Source organism: Lytechinus variegatus, chromosome 17, assembly GCF_018143015.1.
Source record: "Lytechinus variegatus isolate NC3 chromosome 17, Lvar_3.0, whole genome shotgun sequence".
Classification (NCBI taxonomy): domain Eukaryota; kingdom Metazoa; phylum Echinodermata; class Echinoidea; order Temnopleuroida; family Toxopneustidae; genus Lytechinus; species Lytechinus variegatus.
Genome location: NC_054756.1, coordinates 9,963,275 through 9,982,112, shown reverse-complemented (window position 1 = coordinate 9,982,112; position 18,838 = coordinate 9,963,275). Strand labels below are relative to the sequence as shown.

Genomic DNA, 18,838 nt, shown 5'->3' with positions numbered 1-18,838 from the left:
CTAGATTATAGGCTACCCATTAACCTAAGCGACACCACTGCCGCAGAGAATGAACCATGAAAAGAATGGACAACCACCTATTCCTCAGTCATGTCTCTGCAACACGGTCTGTAAATGAAGAAAGACGACCACCACATATTCCCTCGGGAATGAACCACCTATATATCTCGACACCGTTGATGACGAGAATGGACAACACTTATTGCCGTATGTGACACCGTTATATATTAAAGACAATGGGCACCTATTGCCTTACATGACACCGTGATAGTGGAGAGAATGGACTACACCCATTGCCTTACATGACACCGTGACAGTGAAAAGAATGAACCACACTCTTTGCCTTATGTGACACCGTTTTTGTGAAGAGAATGGACTACACCTATAGCCTTATATGACACCGTGACAGTGAAGAGAATGGACCACACTCTTTGCCTCATGTGACACCGTTATATTGAAGAGAATGATTCACGACTCATCCCCTTTTGTTGTAAATATAAAGTGTCATCGCCTACTCGATCAGATTAATCAAGCGATTTGACTACTTACCTATTCTCATAAGTGACACCGTTAGTTAAGAAAAAAACATAATAATAAGTCTGCTGGAGCTCGGAGGTGTAACTTTTTTTCGGGGAGGGGGTAAAAAAATATATTATTGGGCACAAGAGAAAATGCATATCAAATTTGTTTGGAAAATGGTGTACGCGAATAGTCAAGGTAATACACCGTACGCCAACAGTCAAGGTAATACACCAAATAAGATGCAATAAAAATGCTGTTTAAATATGGAAACAAAAAACAAAATTATAAAAATAACAAATTATGAAATGTGATTTTCTTGATTTTTCAATCAAAACAGAATTACAAAAAAAATATCAAATGAAACTTGCCTGAAAAATTAACATTAATATACAAGAGAGAGAAAGAGAAAATCAATAGGAAGTCAAATGATATTGTTTTTTGAAGAATGATTGTGTTTGAAAGTTGAAAGAAGATGATCCTAATAAATTTCATTAAATATGGCCAGTTTGACGCAGAGATTGTTTATTGTCTGCTATAATTATTGCATTTTCCCCTGATGAATTTGATGACAAAGAAAGCTTGAAGTCGGAAAAATATTCTCCCCCCCCCCTCAACAATCAAAATGACTGGCGGTTGACAAATATCACTGGCCAGGGTTTTGTCCACTTTTTTCCAGCTGACCAGTGTTTCCTCAGATTGATTAGTTCAGTCAAAATAGTAAAAATATAAACTGCCCGTTTATCAATAAATTAGTTGTTAACGCGTCGTGGTGTAGCGGTTCTGACCCTCGCTTTGTAATCAGAGGGTCGTGTGTTCAAATCCCACCTTTGTTAAGGTGTCAACCCACACTTTGCCACTCTCCACTCAGGTGGGTACCCGGTAGGATTCGAAAGCCTAATATAGTATATGCCTTGAAATTGAGTCTTGGAACTCTTGTTGGAATGCTCCCAAAGTAGTGCAAAAAGGCATACTTTGTATGAAGGCATGCCATCTGATGACCGGGATAATCGTTCAGATGTATAATATATAATCGCATTATAAAAGGCTCGATAGCTCAGTCGGTATAGCGAGGGTTTCGAATTCCGTTGACCCTGGTTCGATTCCCGCTCAGTTAGTGGCATAATGAGCCAAACTTTTTGAGGGGTTATATCGTATCGTGTTAAATTAAAAAAAAAATTGCGAGAGGGCGAAGCGAGCCAGCACAAATTTCGATATTTTTACTACACCAATTACAGCTTTGTGATAGCTATTGACACAATATTCCGAAAATAATATCAGATATTACCTTCTCTCTTTCCTTTTCACTTTGTTTATTCTTGGTCGCGATTTTTTTTTTTTTTGGGGGGGGAGGAGAGGGCAAGAGCCCCTCCCCCCGATCTGTACGCCTGTGCATTATTGCCCTTTGGTAAGGCATTATCAGGTCCCTCGGAGAGGACCTTAAGCCGTTGGTCCTCTGTTTGCCTACAATCATTCATGCTTTCTTAGCAATCAGGTTAAAAATCACCACCACCATCATTATTGCTGCAATTGATTTTCTTTTTATTTGTTGAGAAATCCTCTCAGGCGTTGACTTTCACGAGACATTTTATATGATTTCGCTATGTTTTCTGTCACACTCACGATATTGACAAGGTCATGATAAGTATTTGACCTGCTAAATTATCTTTCCACTCTCAAATAATATACTGAAATTCAATTTTCACATTAAAGGAGTACTCAGTGCAGGCTGAAAACGACTACACAAAAATAAATAGAGTAAAAACTCACCGAGCACAATGCTAAATATTTCATGAAAATTTAATAAAGAATAACGAAGTTAGTGAATTATTAAGTTTAACATTATTTGCGAAAACAATTAAGGCCTTCATGAATTTTCACTTGGCGAGTTGATGATATATCATGTCACAAGTATGCCTTATTTTATGAATTCAAAAAAAATAATTCACATTTTCATACATCGTGTATATGACAAACACGTTTCCCTTGTAACGAAATACGTTGCAGCTGTATGTAAAGTATTAATTCGGTTGAATGTCAATCCAATGTTATTAATATATGAATATTAGATGATTTCATGAATGAAATCGCAGACGAAAAACTTGGGAAATTACATCATCACCTTGTTCATTGCGTATTGATCCACATAAATAATGCACGGCATAATTATTGTTATCCCTTGATGAAATTCTCAGTGTTTTGTTTGCCCAAATTTCCTTTATCTGATCTAATCATATTATTTCCAGCCTTAAATACCCCTTTAATGAAACCCACAATATGCTAGTTAAGTTGTAGGTAGTGCTGAACATTAATGTTACATTTTATGCTTTATGCTCTTTGCCCGTAATAAAATCAAATGTGCTATCCATCAGAGTCAATAGCACTAATCAGCATGGCTATAAACTACCATTTCAGTAGAATAGAAATACAATTGCATTTTCAAATATCGATTTACAAAGATGACAGCAAACGGGCACAGATAGTTTTGCAAAGCAAAGCCCCGGGAATATGTACTTCTATATTTCTTTAAAGAAACATGCACTCTGCGCGTGAAATCATGAAAGGAGATAATCATATCTGACATACAATACTACACCCACAATGCAATTCGATTGTCACAATGCGATATTATGGCCCCATCGTTCACTATTATGCTATTTGGAAGTTCGATATAATTATATGGTACACGGGCACACGATCCAGGCAAGCTTGTTTTGCTCGACGGTTGAGAACACGTTTTCAAATGCAAAACAGTATTGTATGGCACAACGAACACAAATGCACAGCCGACCGCACAATAGAAAGCATTCCTTTAGAATTACGAAACGGTTTAATTCAAAAGCCCGAATACAACCACCGCCTTCTGTGTGGGAAACGCATCTTGCTCGTTTGCAATATTTTTATTCAGGTGTAAATATTCCGACAAGGAAACTGTGTAAAAGGACATTGTCTCTTTTGAAACGCCATTTACCCAGTGATGTTGTATACATGGAATTAAGCACTGTTAATGATTCCAACTGATATGCTTTTGCTGCTGATCAAAGCGCCACGATCATAGCTTCCGCGTGTGTGATGATCTACATCTGACAGTCAACATGTCGCAGCGATACCTCGAGTCGATTCGGAACCCACAGCCGTACCCTGCTTCGGACACGGATAACCCGCCTAGTCGAGCCCGGACGCCTGTTAGTGTGGGCCCGAGGAACTATTCCACCCCCAGCAACCCTCCAAGTCGCTCCAGGACACCTGCATCGGTCCTGGAACTCATTAACCCCAAGCCTTACCCGAACGCACAGAACACCCGCGATCACCAGATAGTGAAGCCAACGGCTGTCAGGGGTGGCGAGAACCCGGCTTATTACCACGATGATGAGGATAAACCGAGATCGAAAAAGCTGACGAAAACGAGAAGCACTCCCAGAGGGACTCCGGCTGGTAGCGACGCGGAGAGCAGGTATATTACTGCTCAGTCTAATAACGGTTATAAAGGAGGATCGCTGTCTAGTCTTAACCTATCCCTACAGGTTGCAGATGGACAGCCGATTAAGAAAGAGACAGTGCAAGATGTGGAGGCTGGTCCTAGACCGGCCCCGAGGACAACCAGTATCGACGGCCGTGAGAAGGACCACAAGGTAATTAAACCACAGGGCCATAGTTTTATGTTGGTATTTTCATGAGGATGATGACGGTGTTGATGAAAGTGATGCTTTTTATGAGGATGATGGTGATGATGATGATGGTGGTGATGGTAGTGATGACGATCGATGGTGGTGATGATGGAGGTGGTAATGATGATGTTGCTGATAACGATATGGTGATCATCATCATCATCATCATGGTAATTTGAGATTATACTAGTCATGATGGTCATAATGATGACGGGTATTGTTAGTGGTGCTGGTCTTGATGATGATGGTAATGGCAGTGGTTGATTAATGATATTGGTAATGGGCCATGATGCTGATAGTGATGCTGTAAGTGATGTTGATGATGAAGATGATCATGAGGATGATGACGACGATGATGATGAATATGAATGATGGTCGATCCTGAAGATGATACTGTACAGTCTTAACTCGTATGACATCTATGATGACGATGATCAAAGTAGTCTGATGGATATAACATTTTACGTTTTATGTTTAATATATATGTTGATGATGACGTTTAGGATGGTGGTTTTGATGATGAAAATGATGGAGGCGGCGGTGGTGGTGGTGATGATGGTGATGATGATGATGGAGATGAAGATGATAATGATGATAATCATGGTGATGATGATGGTGATAACGATGATGATGATCAAAACAAAAGATTGTTAGTGATGATATTGGAGAGTGCAAATATGCACGCCATTAATTGATTTGTACCATTATCAGTATCCAAATGGAAACTGTATCTTTAAAGAAACCAGTTGTGGTAACTGCCTCCAAACATTCCAAATGAGTTCGTCCAGAGTCCAATAAAATTACCACCCAAGTGTTTGTATGTAAACATGGTAAAATAGAAAATAATACGCCAAATGACACTGGAAGAAAATGTGTAATTGATGAGAAATTTAGTGAAATAAGCATGGGTATTTTCCCCAGCAATATAATACACTGCCCCCCACATATACATTTCTGTGTTAGTCAACATCAGAATTATCGGTTTCGAGCTGAGATTTCATGATTTCATAAAGATAAGATTACATTAATGTATCAGATCTAGATATGATGATACCGTGACAATTAACCTTGATTTAAAAGATATTCTCATGAAATATTTCCCCCCTGCAACTACCTTATTTTACCTTTTTTTGTTCATGCATGATTAGTTCCCGACTGTGTTCTGTGCTCCTGAATGACTGATATGATAATGATTACGCGACATAACTTCAATTCAGTGTTAAGTAGAGCATGTAGGGCTTTGATAATGCCATCAGCTTTTCTTTTATTTTCAAAATCAACACATCACAATAATTATGATATTAGCATTGGGACATGAAATTGCTTTATTCGATAATTTTACCCGTTTCTGGCTTCTTTATGCGTTGCATTCTGACTTCTACTTTTGTAGAACATGCACCGCTCTAGTAAGATGAAAATATGTACTGCAATTCTGCCTATATCGATCATTTTGATTATCGCTTTTTGGTTTCGAAAAGATTTACTCAAAAATTTGGTTTCTACTGGGAAGATACAAAATACAGAAGAACAGCAATAAAAACAGAATGTTTTAGAAATCGCGATCAGGACATGACACTGGGAAATTCCTTTACTTCTGGTCACAATCTACGCAGAAATCATGCAAATTAAAATGGCTTCGTAACCGAAACACTTAACCGCCCCTCCCTTTCTTATTCCTGGTTCATTTTTTAACGTACACCAGTTTTTCCGATTCTTTTTATAATCACATATATAACAAAAAGGATTCCCCTTTAAAAGACAAGTCCATCCCAACAAAATGTTGATTTGAAAAAATAGAGAAAAATCCAACAAGCATAACACTGAAAATTTCATCAAAATCGGATGTAAAATAAGAAGGTTATGACATTTTAAAGTTTCGCTTAATTTCACAAAACAGTTATATGCACATCCTGGTCGCTATGCAAATGAGGAAACTGATGACGCCATCCACTCACTATTTCTTTTGTATTTTATTGCAGCGTGAAATATTATAATCTCTTCATTGTCGAGTGAACCAGTGATTAATTCCTTCCTGAAAATGTGGAATTACCATTGGTTAATCATCATGGTTCAGTCAAGTTGGTTCTTAATTGTCAAATATGTAAAAAATGAAATATTGTGTAATTCAAACAATAAAAAAAAGAAATGGTAAGAGAAGGACATCATGGACTGTCCCATTTGCATGTGACTAATAAAATTGTGCATATCACTCCTTTTTGACAAATAAGCGAAATTTTAAAATGTCAACTTTCTTATCTTATATCTGATTTTGATGAAATTTTCAGCGTTATGCTAGTTTGATATTTCTCTATTTATTGAAATAAAAAAAAATCTGTGGTGGACTTAACGTTCACAAAGAAAACGAAATTTACAGAAGACTGTGTCGAATGAACAGCATTCATAAAACATTCGCCTGCTCGTACTAACAATAGAATTGGAGATGGTTTCCTCCGATCAAATACAAAGTTAGTTTGCAAAGTGTGACTTTTCTTGTTTACTGACAAACAGTCGTATTCTTAAATGAGAAAGCCATCTCTGATGTGAAGGGGGGGGGGGGGATTTGGATAATAACTCTGTCCAGCAATATGGCTTTCTGTTAATTCTACCATCAAGGTTTTTTGTAACTTCACGATAGAGATGTAGTTTGTTTTATTTCACAATTGAATTTTAATCATTTGTAAGCGCTTTGATACAACTATTGTGAAGAGTGCGATATGAATACTTATATTGCATTGTATTTTATTGTTTCTTGAAGGAGAAAGACATTTCTGATGCGAAAGTGGCATCTAGCTCTGCCCAAAATGGCTTTTATTTTATTTTTTTATCAAGGCCCGCAATTAGCAGATTCAAACAAAGGTAATTTCTGGATGAATATTTAAAGCTTGTACCAACTGAAGCGTGTTTGCCTTGCCACAATAATGTTCGAAATATGGCAACACTACAACATCATACCTAAAAAAAAACCCTGCTTTTTTAAATAGTAAACAGACGATTGAAAATTAAATAAATGCATCATAACCAAAAAGAAAACCAGAAAGATTAATAGAATGACTCATTAACATCCTGTAATAATGTAATGCCCTTTCATCAATTAATTTGTTTTGCCCATTGTTGTTAAATTAGGAAGTAGCTGTAATACAGCTAACACAAATTGGCTACTTATCGACTCAAGGTCAGAAAACTTGTTTGAACCTCTAACCATCAGAGTAGTAGGTCCATGCTCCCTATCGTACCTACGGGGTACGCATCCCTGCACCCCCCCCCCTTGACGAGCATGAAACACCCTTTTAGCCCCCCCCCGACTAGCTTAAAGATCTTTTTTTTTTGGCTTGTCACTTTTTTCTCTGGTACAATATCCTTTATTTGTGATTGGAGACCATTTTATTTTCCTTGCTTGTCAGTTTTTTAGCGGACGGTTTTGCCCCCCCCCTATGGAAAATCCTAGGTACGCCACTGTCCATGTTTTAACCATGGGGCGACTACATGCTTTAAAGGGGAAGTTCACCCTGACAAAAAATTTATTGTAGAAATAGCAAAAAAATTAGTGAAAAATATTGCCGAAGGTTTGGGGAAAATTCATCAAATAATTAAAAAGTTATTAGAATTTCAATTATTTGATTTGTGACGTCACATGCGAGCAGCATCCCTACATAGCGAATGGTAAAAAATCAATGAAATGTCATTTTCTCAGAAAATTGAAAATGGTTTTCACTGTAACTTTTGTATATCAATAGACAAATCGTTTCACACCCGATCATGAAAAGAAAACAAAATTAAGTCATCAGGAACCATACCAAATTTGAAATTCATACATTTTATATTACATAACACATGGGGCAGCTGCTCGTTTATGACGTCACAAATCCAAAATTTTGAACTCTAATAACTTTCTTACTCTTTAACGGATTTTCCTCAAACCTTCACCAATATTTTTTACTATTTTTTCTGCTATTTTTACAACAAAGTTTTCTTCAGGGTGAACTTCCCCTTTAACATTCTAAAACTTTTCGCAAGTTTGGAAGCACTGTTGTTGTGACTCGCCTTTGTCACATATACATCAGTGTACATGTAGGGTCATGGGTTAATTTCCTACGTTGTACTGCGACCAACCCTTATTGATTCATTGTTTAAAATCATTTGTTGGTATGCAGGTCCACCCCAGAAAACTATGTTCATTACTTAGGAATATAATGATACCCCAAAATTTAAAATGAGTTTGTGAAGGAAAATACCAATTATAGTTGATGTTGAAATCTTTTGATATCCAATAAAATTATGGTTTCCTTGAGCTTTCTATACTTACCATAATACTGTCGGTGTACACATGAGCTGCATATGACTTCCTTATTTTTTAGGGTGGAATAAATGTGGAATACTTTATATTGAGGTAGCTATTTGAATTGTATTCCATCGTGTGAAAATGATCAAGTTTTGAGATGGGATTACTCTGATCTTTGAGTAACAGGTCACCCCTCCCCCCTCCCATGGAAGAGAAGAAAATACCCCCACAGTTGAATTAATCAAATATCACAGAACAACGCAAATAATTGCCCATAGTTGCATGAAATACCTATTATCTTTTTTGTTTGTATCCAAAATTCGCCGCAAAATTCTTTGTATCGATTCTGCATGCGCATAGACGATATATGGTCAATTCCAGCGTAACGGACATGACGTTCAGACAAATTTTTGTAATTCAAAGGTTTATACAGTAGAAATATCAGTCATTTGATAATTGTTACTAAGCTTATCAGACACATTTAAGTATCAGTTACATACACATAAAATTTCAAATCGTTTCGTTCAACAGTTGCGGAGAAATTGCACTCTTTGTGAGCGTAACGGACATGACACGAAATGGACGAAGCATTTTTACCTCCTATTGCTTATCAAAATTCCTGTGAATTCTTAGATTGCATGCACCTGACGTTGGTGTTAATTTAACCTTAAGATCATGCTCTATCCATAAAATGGTGTTTAACAACAGTTTTACAGTGCATTCTGTATTCCAAGCTCAAAATGTAGCGTAACGGACATGACACACGAAGCGTAACGGACATGACAGTTTCGTCCACTTTTTGTAAGCGAATATAATTATTTTATTACAAGATATGGTACAAGTCTAATTGTTTACATGTTAAGGCTAGAGGTTAGAGACACATATCATAACTGGTAATCTGTAATATCTCCTATTATTTTGCAATTTGAGAGGGGGTCTTTTTGTACAATTTTTATAAAACAAAAAAATATTTAGAAAAATTTATTTTACACCGATTAACAACAGTTAATGAGTATTTTCCAGTTACTACCATCCACCACACCTAATTAAAGGAGAAAAAGTTGATAGAAAAGATTATTTTTTATTCATGCCCTAATATTTGATAATATACTACCGTAACGGACATGACACCCTTACGAAGTGAACTTAAATAGCACTTCTTAGTTTCAAAATGAAAGAAATATGAATAATAAATGTAATTATGTAACAGCAAAGAACCTTTACTAACACTCTAAAGAAAAATATGTAGATATTATTAGCAGGTATCATTAAATTAATAGCTATAGCCTAAGTGATAATTCTATATTGAATACAATGTTTATCATACCACTACGACACACTGAGAAGACCAAATCTCATTTTTTGTGACAAGAAAACAAAATTTACCAGACCTGTATAAATCCAAGAACATATTATGGAGTGTATTGTATGATAAAGAACATGTACTAGTATTAATGTCAGTTTTAAGATTACAAAAAATGGTATTAAAATTCAATAGCAGTACCTGGAAAGCGGTCTTTCATTATCGATTATGTAAAGGTAATCGGAATGTTTGTAAATAGCTTCTGAGATTTTTTTTATTCAAAATAACTACAGTATCATCCGGAGTATAATCATCCTTTCATCAAATCTTGAATGTTCTACATGTAAATCTTACAATCTTGCTTGCTGACAAATGTGGCTGTATCTAATTTTGTTGTATTGTCCGCGCTGCTTGTGTACAATTGAAGATACATCATTCAAATCGTGATTATGACTAACCAAAATACTATGATGACATAATTTATTGATCGCGCCACATTCTTTCCACGGCCCCTTTGCTTTGTGATACTGCAAAGAAGTGCCACTGTAGATTCATGGATTCATAGAGCTACATCATGAAACACAGATATCCGAATACAAACTTGCTTTTAAATGTGAGCCCAATTCCCATGCCATCACTGAAGAAGTACATGTAGAGGTTGGTGAAAGTCAGATAATTTGAAGTAATATCATCAATGATCATGAATTCACAAGTTGGAGTTTTATCGTGCTCCAAACTGTCAGTGCAAGAACCTAAGATAATCAAATGTTTGTTCAAACACGAATGATGCAGATTGTGATCTGAGTATGTTGCCAGATCTAGCTGCATCTTATCCTAGTATTATGTGGCATACCGTTAATTCTCAGAAAAATCTACCAGAACAAGAGCTGAACTTTCTTCATTCACCAAGTTCTAAAAATAGCTTGAATGACATGCAGATTCTAGAAAATATTACATTCAGCTATCCTCAAACAACTGAGACTAACCTCAATCTGTGACACTGAGCCTAATATTTTGTTTTTGTAAATGCTGCCATTTGCCATATATAAGGCGTCATGTCCGTTACGCGAATTGTCATGTCCGTTACGCCATTTTTATGAAAATGAAAAGTGGTAAGGGAAAATGATTGCTACACATGGTAGGGGGTTTAATTCTAACATAGAATCTGAATCTGCAGTACCTTTAGACAAATTTCCTGTAAGCTGTGAAAACTTTAAGTGAAAAACGTAACGGACATGACACTGGTAATGGTAAAGAAATCACACAAATCTGAAGACAGATTTCTGTAAAATTGATGAATGGCGTAAAATTTAACGATTATTTTCTGTTGATTTAAACATTAATCAACTATTCAAAAGTTAAAAGAGACCTCTGGGACCTTGTTTGCTTTTAGTAGAGACAGGAAAGATGAATTGTTTAAAAATAGCCACATTTTTTACATTTTGCAATATACTATTCTATTTTTTTGATGATGGAAAAAACTACAAAATTTTATCAGTATTGCGATTTTTCTATTGGAAATTGAGACTTTATAGATTACTTTTTAAGAAAATTTGACTGCTTGAGTGAAATCTGAAACTTCATTTTTTCTCTAAAGTGAACATTTTCCATGGAATTGCCCATATGTTGTTTGGTATTGAAAAAAAAGTGCGCACGAATTGACTTCATTTTGCGCAAACAAGATCATATTCGGTTTCGTAGTTTTTGAGGTAGAAAGTCGCTAACTCACGGACTTTTATAGACATTTAATATCCTTTTGACGATGAAATGTCACGATTTGTACAAAGTGAGCAAATTTGATGTAGGAATGGCTGCTTAACTATCATTTACAACATACAGTGCATGTAAAGCAGATTATGTGGGGGGGGGGGCAAACAAAATGACCCCCTCCCGCAATGAACGGCAAATATAACCACGATACATGCATGCCCCTCACACGAAAAGTTTGATTCTTCATCAGGGAATCCAAACACAGCTGGATCCATGACATTTGCTCCGCCGACAATTAATGGCGTGTCCCACACAGCGGCCCTTATTCTTAAAGGAGAATGAAACCATTGGAACAAGATAGCTTGTGTGAAAACAGAAAAATCAAAGAAACAGATCAACGAAAGTTTGAGAAAAATCTGACAAATAATGAGAAAGTTATGAGCATTTGAATATTGTGATCACTAATGCTATGAAGATAGCAAATTGGCAATGCGACAAAGATGTGTGATGTCACTTGTGAACAACTCTCCCCATTACTTTAGTATATATTTCACTAGAATTGCCTCTTTTATCACATCTATCCATAAATCATGTGTTCTGTCTACATGAGGGCATGTAATACATATTTTTTAAGAATTCATCATGGATAAAGAGTTTGTTTCATCATAAGAAAAAGCAAAAAGAGACATTTTGAGGGTATTTTACAGTCCACCAAAGGGAAAGTTGTTCATCAGTGACATCACACATTCTTGTCGCATTGCCAATGTGAGGATCTCCATAGCATTAGTGATTGCAATATTCAAATGCTCATAACTTTCTCACTATTTGTCCGATTTTTCTCAAACTTTCTTTATTCTTATTCTTTGATTTTTCTGTTTCGACACAAGCCTATTTGTTCCAAAGGTTTCATTCCCCTTTAAAGTTGGATCGTGAAAAGTATATCCCAAGAGCATGGAAGTAGGCGAATTTTCATGAATACATTAAAGGGGAAGTTCACCCTGACGAAAAGTTTATAGAAAAATATCGGTGAAGATTTGAGGAATGTTTGTAAAGTTGATTTATAATGTTTCAATGTTCAGATGATTATTTGGATTAATAGGGGATATCAATTGTCTTTACAAAAATGTAAATTTGATTTGCGAGGTGTATCGATAGATAAACTGGGAATATTAATAATATAACTACAATTGTGAGAGAGAGCAGATATTTGGAATATCTTTATTGAAGTGGGAAACACGCTATTATCGTGTGAATTTTCAACTTTTGCATTTCGGATCGTAGACAGAACGTTAAATGTCTGATGGGCCTTCTCCCATTCCTTCATATCATATAAATATTTGTGAAATAAATAGGTTCCTAGCAATAACGTTAATGGCATTTTCGATTCTGTTTAGATGGGTAGAATGATGAAGAAAATGATAAAGCTATTGTTGAATGCCATTCGCCATACAAAATAGTATATACCAGAATGGATTATGTTGTACTTTGACTGTTAGTCAAACCCATTACCCATTGAATGAGTTATCATCCTGTATCACCATGGATATCTTCTACGTCTTAGAATGCCGATGGAACCATTATTAAACTTGAACCAAAATAACATACGTTAATGATCACATGATATAGGTTAACATAAACATCTATCACGAATGCATGCGCTTCCTGCGAAAAAAGTATCCGACAAAAGGCGAGTATTTTGATTAATGACAATGTGATCAACTATAAACTCTTTGATGGCGTTTTTGCGCTCTTATAACAATTGGCATTAAATCTTCTACGTGACGTCGTTAGACTAATGGAGGATTTAACATAGCAAGTTGGTGGGCCAATTTCAACATACACCGTTCCCATTGATCATTTTGAATTGCACGTTCGTAATGAATGAAGTGCTGATCTGATTTTTAAGTAATTTGTTCAGACAAAAAATAATAATACTCAATTGCATGTCTTGGGTTGCAAAACAAGACGTACGAAACCCATACAAGTTGGCATCCTCATTAAAACGATAAATGGAATGTTGGCTATACATTATATCCATGACATTAAATAACAAAAAATACAAAAGGATAAAAGCATCAAAACTGGTCGTTATTTAGTTACGAGTGACAAAGTTAATTCTGCAAGAAAGCAAGATTGTTTGATGATAGTCTAATGCCTATTTGAGATGTCCACCAGAGATATTATACGGTACATGTATTAAGTAATTGCCAGTTAAAGGTAAAGTTCGCCCTGAAGAAAAGGTTTTAGGAAAATCCATGAAGGAGAAAGTAAGCAATTGAAATTTTAACTTTGGGATATTTGACGTTATAAACGAGCAGCTGCTCCATGTTATGTAATGCATAATTTTCAATTTTCAAATGTTTTTTTCGGACTAATTTTTGTTTTCTTTTTAAAAACAGGTATGAAATGATTTATCTACATTTTCAGTTTTCTGAGAAAATTACATTAACCATACGATTTGTAGGAAAGCTGCATGCATATGACGTCACAAATTAAATAATTAAAATTCTAGTAATTTTTGTGTATACTTTGATGGAGATTTTTTTTTCTCAAACCTTTGGCAATATTTTGAATATATTTTCTTCTTTTATTTTTTTTAATAAACTTCATGTCAGTGCGAACTTCCCCTTTAACAATACCGTTTGTTGGAATAGATTCTATTCAGTATTTTTTTTTAAATGAAATGATTCCATATGGTAGTATCACGATTCGAAATAATGTTTATTTATTTATTATTCAGTAATGTCCTTCAGTTATTATTCATGACATGGACTACTATTCGTAAACACGATACAAATGCAATTATTCGTTGTTTCAACAACCATGAAAATATATGGTTTCCTCTTTTCGAGGAAGGTTTGTCATCGAAGAAAAAAAAAGGTCGAATGTTCGTTACCAAAAGGGACATGGGTAGCTATCCCTGTAATTTTTCAGATAGAAAACAAGAGAAGAGTGGACAAGAAAGAAAATGGGGGGGGGGGGGGGTACAGTCAGAAATGTACTACAAAATAGGTATATGTTGTGTAATTGTATTTTACCCCTGCCTGCCCATAATCAATTGATATATAGAGAAAACAAAAAATCTTTAGGTTGCCCCTCCCCTTAAGCGAAATTCCCCGACGTTGACCCAGCCAGCACATTACCCAAGAACGATATTTAACTACAAGTAAATGTAACAGAACCTATAGAGCGCGGAACAAATATGGTGTTAACAGTGTAACTATTGGCTGTAATGAGACCTCAGATTCCATTTTGTAAGTCTGACCGTCCCATGTTTTTTTTTAAAAGTGATTGGAAAGATTAGGTTGAAAATGAGGGAGAAAGGGAGGAAATAGGAAGATGAGTTTAAAAAGGAGAGTTATTGGTAGTAGGACTCTTTGATACGTCTCTTATCGTTATCAGAAAAATGACTTTACTATTTGGTCGTCTTGTCCCCTCCCCTTTAAAATGTCCTCGCTCCGCCCCTTAGCCAAATCCAGTCGATCTTACTCCTGCGACATACATTTGTAGGTCAGTTGTCATTTCGAAACAGGAATCAAAGATTTTATTTTCAACCTATCTTCAATTTTAACATATTTATTAAAACTACTAATCATTCACTTTTGGAATTCGTTCATTCGTTTTCGTCGCGTTTTCCTACAATTCGAAGTTGCCATTCTATTTGGATGACCTATTTGAAGCCCTGTACATGAAAACCATGTCCCCGTGGGTGATAAGTGTCATCATTTTCAAGGCTTTGATATTCTATTCTGTGCTACCCCCAATACTAGAGTGAATTGTATAATTTGTATTCATGCTATTGTGTTTAACGCAGTTCCCTTCTGCACTTCAATGTTAAGAAGCATTGGAATACATGTAGCTTGTACGTGTGTATTACAAGAAGCAGCCGGAATACATGTATCTTTACCTTAATACCGTTTTTTTTTACTATGGGCATAATACTGTGATTCATTATACCGGTATATTTTCAGGGATAGGGCCTATTTGCCCTGATTATATTGACCTATGGATATCTTGGATATATTCTATAAAATTCCACCAAACAGCAGAATATTCGTTTTTTTTCTTCTTATTTAGAAAGATAATTTGGTTCGTTAGTAGTATTTCAGCATCGAGTAATTACCAATTTTTGCTTAAAAAGTGACAGGGTAAATAATTAAGCAAATGGTTAAAGTGGCGAATTTTTCCAAATGTTGCACTTTCTACGTGAAATAATGTCAATCTAACCCTTAAATTGATGGATTAAGCTTGTAGAAGATTGAACATTATATTCGTAAAAGGTTGCACTCTTTCAACCAGGGGCGGATCTAGAATTCTCCAAAGGGAGAGGGGGCACATTTTCCAGAGGAATAAAAATACAAGCAATAAAAAAAAGAAAAGAGGAAAGGTTTTCAACAAAAAGAATAAGTACATTTCGTCCAAGAAAAAAAAATGACAAGCAAAAAAAAAAAGTCCTCACTTTCAAGAAGGGGGGGGGGGGCACACTTGTGTTATTTTGCATTTTTACAGGAAAGATTCAGTATGCCTATCAAAAGGGGGCGGGGCACGTGTCGGCTTTGACCCCCCCCCCCCCTCCGTGGATCCGCCAGTGCCTCCATTTTTCTGATTGCTGATTTAAAATATCACTTTTAACGTCCTGTGTCACTTTTATTGGTGATTTGTCTGTGAATATTGTTTGTTATAATAGTTTTCTCTGTTTTCTCTCTCTCTCTAGCTTGCCTCTGATGCCTTAGGTTCGAAGCCTATTGACACGACTAGATCGTCACATCCAATGACATCGAGGGAAAAGAAAGAAAAGATGGCTAAAACAGGGGTAAGGCTTTTTTCATTCTACTTCGCCTAATCATATCTCACTCAAACAAACATCAAATGTAGATAAAAAGGATATAAAGGATAAGAGCACATAAACTATTCATTAAAGTATTCAAGTTCATTATGATTATTGTTAAAATTAAGTGAAATTTTTAAGGTTTTTTTTTAAAGTCGTTTACGGATGGTGCTTTCTCTACCTCCAGGGATAAGCTATTCCAGACTTTTGTGGCTGCCAATTAAATGCTCAATCTTCTGGCGTTACTTGCTTTGAATATAGGTTTTCGGATGCATAAATCCATTGTTGTGCAAAGTACGCATTCATTAGCTCCATGATCCGATGAAAACGTACAGGTTTAGTTCGTCGAGGAGACTTGCTCAGATCGATTAAAGTTCTATAAAGTTATTACGAATCGTATAGCAGGTGGTCAGGTCAGGGTCAGGTGGGAGTGTGTGTTTTGGTGTGACTGATGTAGAGTTATAGGCCCGTATTCTGAAGTCGGGTTTAACTTAAACTCAGGTTTTAAAGTTGTGGTTTAAGTATGGACAGCCAATTGTTACATAATCACTAACAGTAGAGATATGTTTCAGCTCATTCGGCTCTCGAATCATTCATAATTGTGTAGGAAGTATAAATGATAGATGATTGTCTTCACCATCGATGAATCAGGAAAAGAGCACAGTTAACATAAAAAATACAACTTAATAAAGATTTTTGATACTTTTGGCTTCCCATACTTAAACCACAACATTAAACCTGAGTTTAACTTAAACCTGACTTCAGAATACGGGCCATAGAGTTTTTAATTCATTGCACGATGGAAGATTTTGACGGATTTCAGAACCGGTCACTTTTAACATGTTTAAGATTTCTTTCTCTTAGTGATCACTGAAGTCATCACTTCTAACATAACAGATTGAGCAAAACTATGCCCACAATTTGCCAAATTCCCACATTTGAACATATATTGGTGGAGTGTGCAACCCAGAAAAATGCTCTACGCAAGACTACCAATCCCAAAGTAGCTTTAAGTTCTTGCATTCATTTTCAAATATTTCGTACCAAATTTTGGGGTTGATATCCAAGCTTTTTACAAAGGCTTATTTTAAGATAAAAAACAGCAATTCACTTTAATAGTACTGTCAAACTTGCCTATTTAATTAAGCTACCCAAGGATAACAGAAAATATGCGCACTGGAGAATGGTTGGCATTTGAACATGCGCATGGAGTTATTATTCTGCGCAAGTGCATGACAATTATAATGTTATACCAAGTTTATTTGGGATAGAAGTTGATTGGCAAATCGAAAGCTGCATAATTTGGACAGACGGTATTTTCTTAAGGAAATTTCCAATAGTTTCAAAGGAGACGAGTACATATCCTTTGATTATCACCATGATAATTCTTACCTGTCTATGTATGTTTACCACATCATTCTTAAAACATTCCTAACTGACATTGTGCTTGTGGCAGGACTTATGAACTATTATTATTTGCCAGCTTTCCTAAATCTATCTTTCTCCCCCATTTCTTTGTGTCGCTCTAAATTCGTTTTATTCTGCAGTGTATCCCATTTCACAGTTGATTTCATGTTTATCGAATTAAACATGTTAACATGAGTAAAAACAACTCTTATCAAATTCATGTATTTCATGTCAAGAATCACGTGATTTATGATAGTTGTTATATCCTATTTTAAGTTAGGAACAATTTTCGTGATTTTGTTAAAAGAGATACAAAACCTAAAAATTAATGCAGTTTGTTGTGTTTGATGAAAAAAAAATAACCGAAAACATGACAAATGGATCATGGTTGTATGCATATTGTTATGGCTCGATTGAATAGTCTTGTGTAAACTACTGTGTCCTCGAATGCTGTGGTGTATTATGCGGCACAAAATGACGGATGATGGTGAGTTTAGAATATGCTGCAATATTATAAAAGACCATGATGACCTCTGCATTGATGAGTAATTTTGTGAATAAAACATTTGTCGTGAACAAAAGTCCCGATTGACAAGTCTACAGGGAGATTTGATGAAAATTCTGATGTTCAATCAAAATCAAGATAAAGTGATCGACCACAAGTACAACTTTCGTTTAAAAAAATAAAATACAGTTTGTAACATTCTGTAATTCGATCTAGTGCTTGAATGTCATTTAAAGTAACTGATTTAAAAAATATATATTGGAAATTACTATGTAAGTATAGTTTAATTCTCTATTCACATCGGTTTGTGTACTTTGCAATACTACAAGAACAGCACTGCGACGCTGAACGATTTCACGAACAAATTTAGGCCCAATAAAAATGCAAGTCATATCACAATGAACGGCTGGGTCTTTGTCGACAATTGTTGGACCGGAACAGTAGTCCAGGAAAGTCCAGAAAGAAGTCCAGGGAAGCGTTCCGTGAAAAGACCTATGCAACGTTTTGTCCGACAAGTCCAGTTTTATCCGATAGATACCGTAGTAACAGTGCCTCTCAGCCAGTCAATGTCAGGAAAAGTTTTCAGATCTGACAACTCGCGGGACGAGAATAATTATAC

The 18,838-nt window shown here is 35.8% G+C and overlaps 1 protein-coding gene across 3 annotated transcripts in view; it reads left to right on the top strand.

Moving 5' to 3' along the window:
* Positions 1-3,335: 3,335 nt before the first annotated feature.
* The window catches only part of LOC121431319 (venom phosphodiesterase 2-like), a 44,914-nt gene continuing 29,411 nt past the window's right edge, over positions 3,336-18,838 (top strand). For 2 of the 3 annotated variants that reach the window (XM_041628833.1, XM_041628832.1), the window contains exons 1-2: positions 3,336-4,151; positions 16,194-16,292. In XM_041628833.1, the coding sequence (XP_041484767.1) occupies positions 3,615-4,151; positions 16,194-16,292 (636 nt within the window). In that variant the 5' untranslated portion in view covers positions 3,336-3,614. The remainder of the gene's footprint in view (positions 4,152-16,193; positions 16,293-18,838) is intronic. The other variant, XM_041628834.1, reaches the window with a different exon arrangement.